This window comes from Trichoplax adhaerens, genomic scaffold (assembly GCF_000150275.1).
Source record: "Trichoplax adhaerens TRIADscaffold_10 genomic scaffold, whole genome shotgun sequence".
NCBI lineage: Eukaryota > Metazoa > Placozoa > Uniplacotomia > Trichoplacea > Trichoplacidae > Trichoplax > Trichoplax adhaerens.
Genome location: NW_002060952.1, coordinates 1,074,524 through 1,093,284, shown reverse-complemented (window position 1 = coordinate 1,093,284; position 18,761 = coordinate 1,074,524). Strand labels below are relative to the sequence as shown.

At 33.3% G+C, this 18,761-nt stretch overlaps 3 protein-coding genes across 3 annotated transcripts; 1 reads left to right on the top strand and 2 right to left on the bottom strand.

Annotated features, from left to right (window-relative positions):
- Window positions 1-1,080: 1,080 nt before the first annotated feature.
- Window positions 1,081-5,906, top strand: TRIADDRAFT_64180 (expressed hypothetical protein; the record flags this gene model as incomplete). The annotated part of the gene is made up of 11 exons (XM_002115363.1): window positions 1,081-1,097; window positions 1,319-1,371; window positions 2,500-2,527; window positions 2,998-3,055; window positions 3,577-3,650; window positions 4,194-4,245; window positions 4,670-4,825; window positions 4,923-5,006; window positions 5,123-5,220; window positions 5,338-5,398; window positions 5,466-5,906. The coding sequence occupies 11 exons, from the start codon at window positions 1,081-1,083 to the stop codon at window positions 5,580-5,582; spliced, it is 798 nt and encodes a 265-aa protein (XP_002115399.1). The 3' UTR covers window positions 5,583-5,906.
- TRIADDRAFT_59287 (uncharacterized protein) lies at window positions 5,848-9,313 on the bottom strand (the record flags this gene model as incomplete). The annotated part of the gene is made up of 7 exons (XM_002115236.1): window positions 5,848-5,871; window positions 6,290-6,433; window positions 6,714-6,880; window positions 7,035-7,247; window positions 7,467-7,713; window positions 8,056-8,103; window positions 9,149-9,313. 7 exons carry the CDS (start codon window positions 9,311-9,313, stop codon window positions 5,848-5,850), a joined length of 1,008 nt encoding a protein of 335 aa, XP_002115272.1.
- A 4,584-nt stretch (window positions 9,314-13,897) lies between these two features.
- On the bottom strand, window positions 13,898-15,479 carry TRIADDRAFT_29410 (uncharacterized protein; the record flags this gene model as incomplete). The annotated part of the gene is made up of 3 exons (XM_002115235.1): window positions 13,898-14,272; window positions 14,432-14,625; window positions 14,846-15,479. 3 exons carry the CDS (start codon window positions 15,477-15,479, stop codon window positions 13,898-13,900), a joined length of 1,203 nt encoding a protein of 400 aa, XP_002115271.1.
- Window positions 15,480-18,761: the final 3,282 nt, after the last annotated feature.

Sequence of the window (18,761 nt, the reverse complement as noted above, 5' to 3'; positions counted from 1 at the left end):
GTATTATTAGGAATCACTGCTAACAAGAGAGACGTACAGTATGGACAGTACAGTGTTGGCGCACTGTACTAGTTTTAATGAAAGGACCTTTAATTAATTAATTAATTAGCAGTCCCTGTTTTAAATCTGGTTTTGGCTTTCAGTACTTCAAAGACCTACAGTAAGCAAGCCCCAACATTTGTTCACTATTGTAAACTGGTTTCTCTGATCATGTTTGCACGTTTGTTATAAATCGACCTTGTTTGATCAACTCTCGCCATACTGTATACAGTACTCGCTAATCCATATCCAACGTCAATTCAACTTGAACATGGGAAGAAATTGGAAGAGTCTATATTTGTTGATTATTTTATAACTTGTTCTCTTTACCTCTATGTGTTTAAATGGTCGCTTGTATATTGTACAACTTGTAACGAGGGTTGCCAGTGCTAGTACAGTGTTGTACTTAAATGTACTGTTCTGTACAGTGTATAGTGTACATATGGAGAACTCTGAGAAAGAAAATCCAAGTCTGTTTATACCGCACATGTTTATACGTTACAGATGTTTATATTAAATTCATTAATTAGACAGTATCCATATACTATACCATACTGTTTCCAACGAGCAGTAGTATTAAATGGATTGAAAACGTAGCCCGAACTCAATAAAACCCGATCAAATGGTTGATTTTTGAACACGAAATGAGTGCAATCGACCTGTACACTGTACTGTACAGTATCACTACAGAAATTCTTAACCCGAACCCCGCCCTCGAGTCCGGCGACTGTTGATTTTTAAAAGACACTGTCCTAGGGTTTCTACTGTTGTCCGTCTGTCAGGTAAAAAACCTCTATTCTGTACTGTAGTATAGATCATAAAGGTATTGAATCGAACCGAACCTTTCTCAAGTCAATACTGTACTGTACAGTACAGTATGGAACGTTTTGGGGTTCAATTAAAATTAATTAATTAGGGTTAATTATAACTTATATAAGCAACGAAAGCAGATAAGTTAGCAGAATTTATTATAAGAACAGTCAAAGAAATATACAGTAGTACTGTATGATTGCAACATACTGTAAGGACCAGTACAGTACGATGGCCCATGATGTACAGTAAGTACTCCGCAGCAAGGCGCAGATGTAGCTGTGTAAAGGTTGTTGTAAGTTGGAACAAACATTAGATACCCTGATACTGTCTATGTCATATATACTGTATAGCAGCGGTATACACGCACAGTAAATACTCCGCAGCAGCGCCTTGCAGCAACGCGAGCCATTTACTGCAGGCCTGCAGCACAGTATTCCAAGATTTTATAACATTATGTTATGATTAGGCCATTTGAACATAACATTAAACATTTAATGGTGAACAAGGCTGCTACTGGTTGTATGCAACATCCAGCGTATAGTAATCCAATTATACTGTATTATTATATACCGATTCATTACCATACTGTACATTAAGGTATGGTATCGTAGGCCATCGTATACCAGAGAGTACAGTACAGTACAGTACTGTAGAGTACAGTACAGTAGTTGAGAGAAAAGTTTAGCGGGAGAGATGTACTGTACACTGTACTGTACTGTACAGTGTACAGTGTACAGTACTGTATGAAGATACTGTGAAGCATACTGTACTGTACTGTACAGACCTGAGTGTACAGTACTGTACAGAATCGTAAATAGAGATCTTTATACTCTGGTCGGGCCTGGTCTGGTCCAATACCGTACTATGTGTACATACTGGAACTGTCCTCTTCTCCATCGGTCATAACATTAATACTCGTTCTACAGTATATTAGTTAAGTACAAATTTTGATATCTGTACACAAATCTCAACAGAGCCAAATTTGTTCAAGCTCAGACTATCAAGTTATAGAACCCAAAGCTGACCCGAATCCTGCACTTCTTCTGCATAGAAATTGAAAATTAATCATTGATACAAGTTTCACAATATTGTATTATTCATGTCTTCCAACGAGCACCGTAAGTAATAATTAAGAAGTAAGCTTGAAGAGCAGAATGCAAAGCATTGCTCTGCAGTCTGCACACTTCCTACTCCACTCTACTAACTGTGTTGCAGGCATGTTCGCGTCGGATAGCCACATAGAAGCTGCACAAATTGTACATTTTGTCAGATGATTATTGCAGTTTATCACTTGTAGAACAACAATGATTACGTCTCTTATTTCGCATTGCCTTTGCTACCTGTTTTATAAAGATGCAAGATGATATTATGGCTAAAGGATTCAATCAATATAATTATACGCGTTTGATTATAATACAATAATTACAGTAATTTATAATAATGCAGTGTGATCCCTTCTGATATCCTGACTGATTTAGAGTACTGTATTAGAATAAAGTAAGTGTACACCTACAGTACTGTGTATTGTTGATTTCTGTACTACTGCATGAACTGATTTTAAGAGCATTAAAATTATCAGTACTAAGTTAATTATTTGCGCTATAATAATTGTGAAATCTAATGATGATGCAATTTACTATCTTTCAGCGGATGCTTCCAAATTGCCGGTTACAAGGTGCGTCAAGCTGTGCATAAACTAAGCCAATGATTTACGAATAGTTATTATCATCCTCATCAATTCATACTACCATGCAAAGTGTAAATCATCTATAGCTAAATAGATGATACGTATAGTATTGTCGCTTGTTGATTCATGACCATTACGACTTGACGCTAAAATTATTTCAATTGTAATCTATCGATATTTCAACTTACAGTATTTATTTATTCTGCAATAGCTAATACTATAAACATTTGCGAAGTCAATGATTGCCATATCTGTCTCATATGCGTATTTTTGCACCATTACTACAACTACCGATATACTGTATACTGTACAGCAGTAATAACATAGTTAATCGTGATAGCTATTTAGCTCATGCATGATTTACATTGACAAATACCATTACAGTGCTGTATGTATATAGATCATATTTCCTGTGCAGTACAGTACGGTAGTACTTACTTTTCAAATATTGCTTTCAGTCGTAGACTATCCTCCATAAGACCGGCAAGAGATTTAACATTGGGCGGAGTTCCAAAGGTAAGCTATGTCCATATCATATGATCATATAATTCTGTCCTTACTCAATACGGATAATTTTAACTTTCATATCAGTTACATACTTCAACATAGTATTAAATTTATAATTGTATGGCCAATAAATTACCAAGTAGTCAACAAAATGCTACATTACAATTGCTACGTCACTTAAGTTGTACTGTCTTGCAATATTTCATAGCAGCCTTAACTTACTCTGTAAATGGCACAGTCCGTTATGCACTGTGCTTATATTATATCGTAAGGTATTACTGCATATAGAGTCTATATGCATTCACTCGATACCGAACGACCTCAGAGGCACATCTTCTGAACTTAATTATTTCATATAGCAAAGTTCACTAGAGAAATATTGCATTGACTTTAATATCACACGATGCGCATGTCCTATTTGTCTACATCGTTTATAGGTAATATAGCTACAAATATCTTGAGCTGACAATACGACCGTCCAACATTCTAGCTCATTCTACCTAATTTTTTTATATACTAATAACAATTAGAAAACTTTTACGCCGGTGATACCTTCCAGAAACAATGAAAGAGCTACGAAATCCGCGAATGCATCTAATACTAGGTAGCTATCATCTAATATTGAAATATGTGAGTTACTCGTATGGCGCTTATTGCGCAAGATCTGTAAGTATACAATGCTAGTTAGTATACATTAAATAATGGAGACTCACTATGCTACACTTCAAGTATTCGAAGTTTGATTTTTCTAAATTCAATATGCAGCATTACAGTCGTTCACTTCTGGAATACGTTAAATTAACATAAACTGTTAATTGTAAACTTTAAGCGCTCGAATAATGCAAGATCTATTCCAACTGTAGAAATTTTAAATATAAAATGATGACACGTTGTTCTCAATATTACATTATAAATTATATAATTAATAGCTGCGCGATATTTTATTACCATGTTATACAATTTTCTAAATCTATTTCTTTATTCTACTTTAAATCTACGATCAATCCCGCCAGCGCTGAGGTACGATATATCAACAGTCTATAGCTATCGTTAAATTGCATATTTTTGATTATTAATCTGTCTAAATGAGTTTCTCTTTTGAAGATGATTGCTTGTTAACAAACTTGATTTATCCTAATTAATATAGCCCTCCAAAAAAGAAATCCTTAAGGAAAAGACCACGTTGTCCAAAGAGACACGTCAGAATCGCAATCTCAAACAGCATTCAAATTTAAGCACCTCTAGCAGGAATGTGACATCGCAGCCAACTGTGTTTTCCTTTCGAAAAAATAGGGAAACCGTTGCCGATGCCAAGATGTTTACCAGGGGTAATATGGCGCCGTAAAGAAAACGTAATACATACTAGATATTGGAGTTATGAGAAATCTGACTTTCATTATTAATAGGCTCCTCCGATAAAGTTACGGTTAAGACAGAGGAAATGGACATAGATAGCTTCGAAAATGCATATTCTGACGATGAAGATAGTTCAAATAATGCAAGTTTTGTAACGCCATATTTATTTATTTGAACCACAATTAGTGCTAGAGCCAACTTTTTTTATAACCCCGCCAAAAAGTGTGTGATAGCATTCTAAATCAGTGTGCTTACTATTCACGACAGACTTTCAATGAAAATACCCGCACTCTACCCATACAATTACCACTTTCAAGGTGTCGAAAAGGGAAAGAAAAAAGTATTTTAGTGAAGCAAGAAGATTCCGCGACAAAATCAAAGCTAACCGACGATATCACTCCTGCACAAATTTTAGTGAAAGAGGTGATAAGAGCACACTCATATTATGAAGTAGAGTCCAATTTAATGGTTGACTTATATTAATTTCGTAGAAATTAATTATTATGTCTATATTTTTTAGTCCACAAAATGCGATAATGGTAGTCTGCTATTAATCCAACTGCCTGATATGTTACCATTAATCGCCCAAGCAAGTCCGAGTGAGGTATTTTCGATGCACCATAAATACATTATGAATTTTCTTAATGTTGTCAAATGCGTAAGTTTAATTACAAAGTACTCTTGTTCACGATGATAATACTGGTAGTAATTTCTTTACAGGATACAACGGAAGAAAATAAAACTAATCTTTCAAGCCTTCGAAATGCAAAGGATGGGTTGATTGGCAAGCTGCAAATTCATCGATCAGGAAAAACTAGGTTAGTAAACACAGCTTAATCCTGTTATCATTACGAAAATATCGATGTCGTTATGACTGCGTAACAGTTAAGAAAAGACCAGTATTATTTATATCCATTTTTGTAATACATTGTCAGTCTGGTAATTGGAAATATACCTTACAAGCTGAGATCCGGAACAAGATGCGATTTCTTGCAGGTACTGCAATTTTTAAATCAATCGAATAATCCTATATCATACCAAGGATTCCATTGTCTTTAATCAGGATCTAGCATCAATAAAAGCTATGGAAAATGATGGCTATGTAATCAATCTAGGCCCAATTAAACATAGACTGGTTTGCACTCCGGACGTTGAAAAATTGCTAAAATCATTACCTTAACGACAAAATAATAGCAAATACATATATCGAATTTCTGTCATCTTTATCAACCAAAGTTACTTCCATCTCACAAATGACTATTTTTAATTAGCGATTTTGATAGTGATGCCATTGAATTATTTATTTTATTAATTAACCAACATCAATTTCCAGAAGAGATTCTTTTAAAATAATTGTTCTTCTCAGTTGTAAGAATACAAGTCATTTAAAAATTATTTGAAAATTGTTTGTAAATCAAATACATTGATACGATTATTAAATTAAGTTAATATTTTGTTCTTTGCAAGATCTGTCATATATAATTGCATTTGATCAAAATATTACATAAACGTTTAAACATAAGCAATACAAATCAATATCGGCTTGTTTATAGGGCTACTCATAACATTAATACAACCGTATATAACGAAATTGCAACCGCAATAGCACCGTTTTAACCTTAGAGGTGCGCATGATATTTACAATCCATATTCATACCATAGCCTTATACATTTGCGGCATTATTCCCGAATGCTAATAGCTAGTAATACAAGACATTAAGACATATATTCATTGATAGGTTCTCTAGTGAGCTTTTCATCTCGTAATAAACATCGCTATTGACTATATATCTTGCTCATAGCATCGTTGGAAAGATCGGCTTTACTTTTCAGTAGCTTTTGCATGCCTTGCTCAAAGTCGGTCATTCTCATCGATGGCATACTTACATTGTCACTTTGATTATTCTCCTGCTGATTTACGTAATCTCTAACGCGACAAGCAGCAGCATACCGACATACTTCACGTAAGTCACTTCCACTCAACCCTTCACTACATTGAGCTATATTATCCAAAACTACATCATCTGCCAACTAAAATAAACAACATAAACGCAATTTCTTATAACTGTACGCCTTATTAATGTCCTACGCAGCTACGTGTCACAAAATATATCAGCATATTATTAAAAATCTTCTCCGACTAATTATTAAACCGTTTAGCTTAACATGAACTTTAGTCTATGTAGCATTTAGTAAGCAAACAAGTTTATCGTAATAATCGATCATTAAATAAAGAGTTACTATCTTCATACTATGCTAAACTTACAATTACTCAATTTAGAAGTTATAAGAGCAAAAGCTAGCAATTTACCTTCTCATCTTTCAAGATTTTACCAATTATTTGCCGACGACATGCCAAATCTGGTAAAGGAATATGAAAGCGAGCAGGCATCCGACGTAAGATTGCAGCATCTACATCAGCTAAACGGTTGGTGGCACCCAAAATCATAATGTTTGCGGACTCATCTGAACATAAACCTATTGCAAAGATGAAATTAGGAAAAGTTTTCATTGTAGTCAACATAGGCTATACACAGGCAAAAATCATTCATTCGTCTCATATGAATTGATGAAGTTTCTGTTTGGGAAACATCTAAATTATAAAAGCTAAGAAGTAAATGTATTACATTACCATCCCATAAGCTCATAAACTGAGCTTTCATCATAGCCGTAGCTTCATGATCATTGGAAGAACGAGCGCGCAAGAAAGAATCGATTTCATCAACGAAAATTATTACAGGCTGTAGTTTATATGCCAAACTGAATACGGCAGCAGCCAACTTTTGAGATTCTCCATACCATTTATCAGTTAAAGTAGATATTTGTAAATTAATGAAATGGCAACCTATATGATAAATTTTAAAGTTACAATTCTAGGTATGTATATGTTACAAAGAAAGAATCTTATTCCAATTTTTAGGCGATACTAACGACAATATCTTTATGATATGTTAAACACTATCGAAATACTCGTATCTAGTTCAGATTGACTCATATTGTGTTGCAATTTGACTTATACAATCAAACTGTTAGTAAAGGCTAGCAACAATTCTGATCATATTACCAGCTGCTCTAGCAGTTGCTTTAGCAATCATCGTTTTCCCACATCCTGGATTACCATACAACAAAACACCTCTAGGTGGTTTCAACAAATTGGAACCGACAAATAAATCTTGCCTACGGAAAGGTAACACAACGGTCTCCAGAATTTCATTGATAACATCATCCAAGCCGCCAATATCTTCCCACGAAACATTAACAGATTTAGGATCGACTAAATGGGAAGCGATGCTCATTTCATAGTCGCTTAGCTATAAAAGTAGGACCAATAAGGTATATTAATGCAAGGATAAATCAATAAAGAATTTATCGAACAATAGCACACTATCAAATCAAGTATTCCTGTGAAAGTTAGGAATTTAATATGATAAACTACTTGCGCGAGTGTTCAGAAGTATTACCTTAAATATTAGCAATTCAATAACTCATAATCATATCACTACAATATACCTGAGAAAATTACACATAGTAAACCATTTTGAAAAATATCATACATAGATCGCCGAAAATTAGTCTTGACAATATTTAGACCATTTTTAAGCAATCTTCTAACCCACCACCGCTACAACAGTAGTTCTTACAATTAATTTTACCTTTATGTTAGAGCTATCCAGTCCTATATTCTTTAAAATATTTTTGGCCTATAACATTAGAACAAGTTAGTGAGATTTCTGTATGTATGCACAAGTAAGGTAGAAACATGCTCATAAATACAGTATTTAAATAACTTTGTTATAGAATTTCAATAAAAATAGATTAAATGCACCATAGGTACACAGTACAATAAACGGCTATGAAGCTATGAACGTTTCAAAATGAATCATAAACTCTTGGCAATCGCCTACAAAAATGTATCAAGACAATCCATAAAGCTCTAATTCCGACACTATAGCAAGACAGAAATGGTTACTCTAGGCTAGTATGCAGCCTGAAATAAACTGTGCATGCTTGCTATTTACTTTCATTACTGTATCAGTACGATCGGCTGATGATAGCTTCGAAGGTATGTCGTATTCGCTGATGTGCGGAATACCGTTTCAATGTATAGCATACTGTACCACATCACCATGTCTAATTAGCCATCAATCATCATCAACTACCAGCGAATAATCCAACTCTAGTAAGGTATATCCGTATGCACTAGTAAACAGAGATAAACTAAGAGGAATACGCATACGTGCATGAACACTATTGAGAGCCCAACATTGAGCCATCCAGTAAGTTTGTTTATACAAACAATCATTAATGAATTATTGGTAATACGAGTTAGTATAGATATTTCTCCTAGAATCCTACTACGCGTAGCTTATAAGATTAACAGACACACGTTTAGTGGAACGTACCATTGTCAATAACACTAATAGCTGGTATGCCACAAATTAATTCCTAATCATCCTACAATATACTCGAATTATAGTATACGGTACGCATAATCTGGACAGAAAATGAATGGATTGGTACAACGGATAGTCATAGTAGTATCGACACTAAAGATGCTGTTGATCTGATATTTTTCCACTTGATAGCTTTCGTACAAATCTGATGGTTATACTATTCACTTAAAATGATTTCATGGTTATAATATTGATAGTATGGAATTAAAGGATGTACTTAGTATCTAAGAGGTCAATCTTGAATGTAGTCTAGAAAAATAGTGAATGTGTAGTCCGCTAATAATAAAGTTACCATTTCCTTTGCTTCTCGCTTAGCTCTTTGAGTCGGATCTGCCAGCTCATAGACCCACTTGCCTACGACATAAGCTAGTGTACAGCCCAAAGCAATTTCCACAAGCGGTCGTATAATGCTATTTCCAATAGTCTTTTCTTTGCCAAGTAAACTTTGAAAGGCCATGATGAGAATCGATTTAAAGTTGAATAATTTGATGCAATACTAATCCAAGGAAGAGCGTAGAGAATGAGTTATAGTGCATGCGTACACGTACAGTACTAAACAACGTCGTTGAACGACTATGACTGCTTACAGTACTGTATTGTACAGTACTATGCACTACAGTACTGTACAATTAGAGTGCAGTACTGTGCACTGTGGAATGGGCTCTACAGTGTACCGTATTATCCACATAGTACCGTACTGTACTGTACACTGTACTGTACACTGTACTGTACAGTGTACAGTACTGTGCTCAGTGTGCTGTACTGTACTGTGCTGTACTACTGTAACGTACCGCTGACAGACCAGTGACGTCTGTGGCACTATTGAGAGGCAGACATTTCCGGCCTCCTTTCGTCAGAGGATTGTGCCAAACACTTTGTTATGGCATCACTTTAGCATAAATTCTGCTTGAAAACAGGCTGAATATAAGATTATAGACTCTATTGAAATTACTACCCGTGATTTCGAAAACAGACATGGTAGATCCATACTAAATAGTTATTTTTCGATATTGACGGCCCCCATTGGGTAGGAAAAGTCCGTCTGTCTTTTTTCTAGTAGTACAGTTTGATCCGTTTCGTTTCCAATTCTTGAATATGAAGTTCAACACTTTAGTATTAACCAATGTAGCATAATCTTATACATCAATGCCCATCAGAGCTTACTGGTGGAAAATATAAAAAATTAACCGAATTTCGTCAAAAAATGCCCCGCATATTGAACTGTACAGCCATTTTATCAAGGATGGGGAAGTCAATGCGATATTTGCAAAATTGGGGGAAAAATAAAGTGCAGAATCAGTAAGAGTAGGAGCAATCCTATGCATATCACCGCTAGTTTACCAATTCTGCCAATTTGTAAAAACACGTAGGTGATCAATGATTTAAGGAGATGGGCAGTCATTGCGCTATTTCTCTAATTCTGCTAAAAATAGACGAAATAGAGTCAATGTAGACTATTGAATTCTAATTATAATCGAGTCGAGAGTCATGGAAGTATTTCTGTAACTCGTCTTTTGCATGCTTGAAACTTCGTACGTTATTGACTAAAATTGATACAAATCGGTCGCAGAAATGAGTAGAAAGGTTGGAAATGCATCGCTTTCTCTTTAAATCACGAATCATTTCAGTGATTGTACTAATTCATGGAGTACGTAAGCTATAATAGCTAGTATAAAAATGGAGAATCTCATTTAAGTCAAAAAAGAACTATTGCTCTATATACTGATACCCAAAAAAATAATTGGTGCTATTTTAGCCAATTTCCATTATATTATTTACTAAACACTATGACATTTATACACGCACTATTTACAACTTCAATGTATAATATCGTAATGAATTCATTATAGTTATGATCAGTACTGTACAGTAAATTATAGATCGTACAGTATACGTATAACGTAAAACTAGAATAGGAACTGTGAACAAATATGCCAAGTCAAACCGATCATTATACATGGCAAATTAAGTACAAATGCTTTGTAGCGTATAAAATGTATCTATCAATTAAACAAATCACAAAATGCCCATAATTTGTTACACAGCCTATTCAATTTCCATGAATTATTTTAATTATGGATATCAATAATTAATGAGCCGTAAAATGTGAGACAAATTCATATTATCTAGCGTACTGTATAGAGTAAACTTCCGTTGACCTTTCCCTCACCACCGTACAATGTAACATAGTGTTATACTGGCTACTTGAATCAGTAGGCAGTTACAAATTGTCTTCCTTATTCATACCATCGTAGCTATTCAGTGGATATGCTATAAAGTAATCCCGGTACCTTCAGAATATATTACTAAGGTCAATTCGATAATATATACTCGTATTATATTATCCCATCATATTCTATTGAAATAGTCTCGACCTAGTGCATGCATAAGTCAGCAAGTTGTAGACTACAACGCTATAGAATATCTTAATCAACGACATTCTATGATTCGTATGCATTATTACGTAATGTAAAGTGTTTCTATTCCTAAGTACGAAAACAAAAAATAACAGTAACCAAATAATAATGGTTGAGATTTTTTGCGTTGTCTTTTCTAGCAGCTTTCATTGTCATACAGTGCATGATTTGTCATTAATATAACTCAGCTAGAGGAAGTAATGTAAAAGATTACAAGAGTACAGCAGAATGAAATATTGGTAGAAACCTTATCAAGCGCACGAAAAAAAACAAAATGTCTAGTAGTATATCGCTTCATCGTTTCAATAAATACTTAAATGCGAAATCAATTACATTAATGCAGTAAAGATCTCAAACTTCGATTAAAACTGAACTAAAATGGGAGTATCTCTTTTGGGGAATGCTCTGTTTTGAATAGATAGTAACTACCCTACAATAAATAAATTCATAATTTATTCACCACCTGGAAATGATAGATCGACATTTTTACGACTGTCGTACAGTCCCTATAAAATTTTGGTAGCTATAAAATCGTCTATGTGCATGTTGAATACTAACTTACGGCCATGCTGTATGCGCGCGTACATCGATATACAGTAGAATAGAAAATAGTTTAGGAATGTCTTCGTTGACGATATTTTAATGCGAGAAATTAGGACTAGCGTACACAGCACCGTTCTCCCTAAAATTGACAACGCTATTCTAAAATACACAGTAACAAATATCGACGAACTAGCCAGACTTTCAACTATTTTCTTTTTTATCCAATTTAATTTGCTATCTTAGGTTATCGAACGAAAGTAAAATCAGGCAACTTGAAACCAACAACTATGACCAATCATTAAATACAACAATACAGATTTAGTCATATCATTTTCAGTCAAATCTTTAATCGAATAAAAGATCAGAAATGTCATGTACATTTGTACAGCTCGATAGAATATTGAAATTCATATTGTGAAAAGTGTAGCCACACGATAACGACATAGTCAACTGATGTAGGTCGAGGAAAGCATTGCACATGGTTGATGTTTATAATATTTTAAGATTCGAAGATAGACTGTACAGTATAATTTTGCACTATGCAATGCCATATCGCATTATATTGATAAAATACAGTACTGTTACTGTACTGCAATGTGCTTACCGTGAAGCATATTGTTTTGTTTTTCGTTTTACGCCAATGTACAGCACTATATTGCACCGTTTATATCATTAATAATTAATTGATGAATCTTAAACATTCTATCCGGCTAGGAATGATAACATTACAAGAATCTAGAATAATAACTAAATTACTTATTGAATTATTGATCCTATAGATCAAGTCGATACAACTACTGCAGTGCTGCAATTCCACCACGATAAGGTGGATTGATCAAATGCAATTAATCAATTAGTTATCATCTAGATTTAAGAAATCTCGGTTTCATTGTAGCACTATCTGTCAATCATATGATTAAGATGGTTAACAATTAAATAATTTAGCATTGGCAATTCCTACGTTACAGTAACCAATATCGTAACCGATGATGTGATATAATGCATTATGGAGTTTAAAGTTAGAATTACAGCTATATTTGATGGCTACATATAGGAAGTCACAGCAGAAGGGACGTGATAGAATACCATAACAGGCGGATGCGGCTGTGTTGATTGTGGAACAAAAGCATTCCGCGATGTTGTATCATAACCGCTATAATCTGATTTGAAAATAGATGAAGCTTGAACAACGCATGGGGGCTGCAGACTTTTTTGCAGAGGATAATCGTTATGTGCTAACTGTACAGAAGGCTGAGTACCGGAAACCTTATTCATTTGTACACTATTATCATGGATTGCAGTATTGATGCTTTGATGCAAGCTATCAGTCATGCCATGTACAGTCGATATACTAGTCCCATTAGCGATAGGTAATGGAGTATTATTGCACATATTGCCACTAGAAAATGATGCCTGTTCATATTGTCCATTATAGCCGCTAAGGACACTAACTGCCGATGAATTTGGCTGTATTATAGCATTCGATTGAGATTTACTGTCGAAAGATGTTGACGTCTGACCTATGAATAGACATAGGTGAGATAAATGTCAGTAAATCTTGGCATTTTCTTAATACGAATATAATGCCGCTTACACCAAATTGAAATTAAAAACGAAAAGGTAAAGTACAGAGTTGTCCAGTTAAGTATTCATGTTGATAGTCTAATTTTGTATGCCAAATCATCATAACTTTTAACTCATTACTGACTACACTTATTAAGTTTACAGTATACTGAATAATATAGTAAATCTATATACAATTCAATAAGGTAGCTAAGAAGGATGTTATTACAAGCCTTGTTTGTTTTAAGTTGATTTACTGTTTCAATTGAGCTTCCTCAATAATGATAGTACTATACTGTACCTCACAAAAGGACATTATTTCTGATTGAACTTTTAATATTAAGATTATCCTTATACTTATAGAGTATAGACATGCATAAATATCATAGTTTTAGGGCACACAGTTAGCATAGAAGTTATTTCCTGTCTGTAGTTACGCTATATAGAAATTGTAGTAATATAATAGAAATGGACTAAAGTCATCAATTTCAATCCTAACATTTCCTGCAATGTTAATATTATATTGATTGGTGTTTACCTACTGTAGTGTTGAAATTTTTTAAAAGGCTCTCATTTCCATGATGATCTGCTACTGTTAGCGCAATACTGCCATCATAATTACAACCATCCAGTTGAGAATAGTTAACTTCCGACGCTGATTGCAAATGAGAATAGTTAGTTATGTCGTCTACTTCGTCGCTTGACATATCTATGGTACAGGTATTTTTTTTGGAATTGGCCATAGCATCATGCAAGACATCAGATTGTTCACTAACGCTTGAATTGGTGCTTTTTGAATTAAATAACGTAGTAGATCCATCATTAGATAGTTTGCTTGGGCTTCGATGTTTTCCCTCTTTACGCCATTTTGCGCGACGATTGCTAAACCATACCTAATTGAATTCAAGCTAGTATTAGTAAAGGATAACGAGTAATAACTTATCAAAGATATGATGACCGTATAACGATTTTATTTTAGCTATTTAGACACAGCCGTGATTAAGTTCAATTAACTAGTAGTTGATGATAATGAACATCATTGTTATTTCTACCTGAACACGAGCTTCAGATAATCCAATTTTTGAAGCCAATTCTTCTCGGGTATAAACATCAGGATACTGTGTTGATTTAAAAATATCTTCTAACTTCTTAATCTGCTCATCGGTAAACATTGTTCTATTGCGACGTAATTTTTGTAGCTTTAAATCTGCAGCTTGATGATCCATTTTAGAACTGTAAATTAAGTCTATTCACAACAAAATCGGCAGGATTAATTAAAAAAACTCTTTTTATTATTGTATTGCCTCTGCATGGATTAAAGTTAAGAAAATGATCTAATTAGTCATACTTGATACTAACTTATCTATAGTATAAACTACAAATTATCACCTGCTACAGCGTATTGTTGACTGGTGATGTATATACACCAACTAATAATAACAATAGTATGGACCAATTTAACTTACTTGATTTATTCGTATAATCGTTAACAAGGCCCGCATCGTTAGCTTGTATGGATGAATTAACAGTCTTGTAATGGCCAACAGATGATGTCTGGGGTTGTGGAATACCTAATAGGTCGTTAATTCTATAATGACATGATGCTTCTACTCCAGTAGAGAGAGCTGATTGTTTCCTGCTATGATTGCCGTCGTTATACTTGTAGGCGCTGAGAACTTTACTTCTGACAATCCGATTGATTGAACTAACACTAGGTACATTGCTAGCGTCGCAAATTTTATCGCCTAGCAATTTTTCACGAATTTCCCACGCAAATATCGTTGAATTATTCCTTTTATATTCAGCAATTTTATCAACTACCGTTGGTGTTGCCACCTTAGGCTTGCTTCCTCCAATAATACCTGGGCTAACAGAACCCGTTTGATAATATCGACATAATATCTTACTGACACATCCATGTGATACTCGTAATTGGCGTGATATATCACACGGACGAACACCACTTTGAGCTAATTGAACGATATGACGACGTATTGCTTCACGCAGTGGCCTTCCATTTTCAAACACGCCACCAAGCTGATTAATTGTAACATGTCCTAAAAGTTGACAACAGTAGAAATGAGATATATTTATTAGCATGGCTGATTAATTTATAACAACATCATAATTCATTATCCATGAATAGCTATCGAACTATATGATAGAACTAAAGATACGCAAAATGCCGTTATTTAATGTGTTAACCAATTTCCAATTGCAATTTATTACCGTTAATAGCAGTTTGGCAATTCATGTGGCCTTACATGTATAACTGATGTTTTTAATCGTAAATGTTATCATATATAATGGCCATTGGTTGTTGATATTAAAAATTAAACAATTGTTAGGATATTTGATCATAATATTTGTGTGTGGGCTAGGTGGATAGATAAAATCAATGGATTTTAACTATATTATGAAAATAGCATTGAAAACAAATTGTGTAGTAAATACTAAGAGCAATATCGATTAAAATTGAGATATTTATGTCAGTCAAGATAAATGCATAAAAATTGATACAGTTACATTTCATTCCCGTAACCCCATATACAGCAGTTTAGAGCATTCTACTGCACTTTCAATTAAGTAGATAGAAATTTGGGTAGTTTATTTTTACTTAGAACCAGGCAATCAAAGCACTGTAACAAAAATACAATATCCGCGCATGTTACTAAAATAGCCATAATATGTATACAGATGTCAGATCGACCCTTATTTGTGCAGAACGTATATAGAAATAATGTAAAAACATATTTTTCTACTTATTATTTCAAATCAAACTATAGAGCTGAATACAAAATAACATATAGTGTAGTTAAAAATGAATGGTATTGATGTTGATCAATAAAATAAACGTTTAGGAATAAAAATAAATACCCTTCTGTCATTAATGAGCAATAAGAAGTCGCACCATTGATGAAAGCTAATGTATGGTGTTTTTAATTAAAAATAGTCAACCTTTTCTATAAAATAATTCAATACCCAATAATAATTTACATTTACGTTTTTAGAAAAAGAAAAAAAAATTGGATCTAATAGTCCATAACTACTGTATATCTTTTTAATGGAGTATCGCAATAATTCTATGCATATAGCAATGAGTGTTATCGACTAGCTATTTTTTACTGGTACAGAAGTGGAAGTTATGAAATTAATATCGTGATCATTTTTTTGATAATTCTATAATATAAACTTAACTTCCATCAATGGAAATAATACATTGGTTTGAATTATAATATTCTGCATAGATTGGTATGATGAAATTGAAAACAACAACTGCAGTGTATTTTATTAATAGAACTATGCATGGAGTTAATTGTTGCATAAGGGAATATAAGATAGGCCAATGGGATCATCTTCTTATATAGCTATTACAACTTATTTTAATTACAAAAAAAATTCAACTTCAATAATACGAATAAACAACCCACTCGGTCTTTTTAACTATTTCTATTATTACTTCTTGTTGCTTGCTTTATCTATAACAATATACAAAATATGGCTAGTCTATGATGGGCTTTTCTATCTTAAAGTCTATTGAATTATAATGCTCTATTTTTTTTAATTTCGTACAAATGTCAAAGTTTGTAGTAATAACAGTTCTATCAATAGAGGCGGGCTACCCTTTTTATTGTCATTTTGTTGTTGATCCTCAATAACAAATTGTTTTGATCTTTATCTAATTCTATAGAATGGAGTACTTTAATGAAAATTCAATAGGTTGTAACGAATAAATATTGTCAAGTCAATCATAATCTGACAACTACCAGTATGAGATACCTAGGAATAAAATAAAATCAAATATTAACCAATCGAAACAAGTTATTTTTGTATTTTTCATAATATCTTATTGCATTACTATTGAATCGTATAGAGTAGTCGCTATCAAGCAATTTCTAATGATAGACGATATAAGGTCTATCCGTCAAATCTTAACTCAGCTCTCCTAGGGTATTGTTTTACATTACTGTAAAGAATTTAAAATTTTAGATTTAAATGTAATTTTTGATTCTTACGACTATAGTATTGTAGAATATTATCGGTTATATCCTATTACTTTAGCTGGAAAGGAAAGATATGATTATTTCTTGACCAGAGTCGTTAACCTAACGGAAATTATTTAATCATATAGTTGTAACTGGAAGGAATACAGACACTTTATAGACTATAATTAGAAACCACTCCAGCTGCGATCAATGAACTCCAAGGGCTACTCATCAATATCAACAATAGATAAAAGGCTAAGTCTACAATACTGCAATAAACCATCAATAAAGTTAATGAATCGTATTTTTAACTGTATTGATTGAAATATGGAATAACAAAATAGATTTTGCAGAGTATCATTATACTACTGGCACATGTTGTAAACAAATTTCAATATTATTGTATAAGAAAAACAGCGGCCTATAATCAAGTAATACGAATTTTAATAAGAGTATATAAGAAAAATTATACATGCTACAATAATAACAACAACGACTTCCCATCCCAACTACTATCAGTAGTTTTACCTATCTCACTACAAAATATGAATGATGAGTATACTTGTTATATTGCAGTTAAAAAGCTATCAATCTCTATCAATGTCTTATTCTATTTTGCTATAAAGAAATCATGCTTTACCCACACTTTAAATATCATAAAGCATAATTCCCCATTTTCTATCCTACTGCACTTGTGCTAGATTTAATAATAAGCTAGCAAATAATATTAAAACTGATTCTAGTTATAAAATGTAAACAGACTGGATGATATGACTAATAAATAAAAACCAAATAGCCCCTGAAGGCGAACAAAAACTGAGTGTTGTTTACAAAATATAAAAAATTTTCATTCAAAAACATTCTGATAAGCCAAGTTGTAAGCTAACAATTTTACGGTACTGCTATAGTATTATTTTTTCGTGTGGTATAATAGTCTCATTATTGCATGCAATAAAGTAGAATATGATGATATCTATGTCTTCTGATCTTAACCTATCTTTTGATAGCAATACGCAATCTCATATAAAGTAATATGATAACATTAATAAACATGTCAAACATTGGCGATTTTTGCAAATTGAATCAAATTTCAGCAGCTAGCAGAGGAAATGTTCTGTATTGAAAGTGTAATAGTTGTTGTCAATAAGGTAAATACAGTATTCCAGTTTATCAACTTCATTAGCAATAGTATACTCTATAATTAAGACTGGATCAGATAAAGTTTTTAGCGTTGGTGTTGCATACCTATTAGTCAATATTAGCACACCCTATCATTTATCCACCTTACACGTCTTTAGCGATAGACTACATTTGACTATGTAAGTGTCAGTAAAAAGTGATCATCAAATGAATGAATCAAATTGACTCTTTGCAATACCTGAATGCGGCATAACTA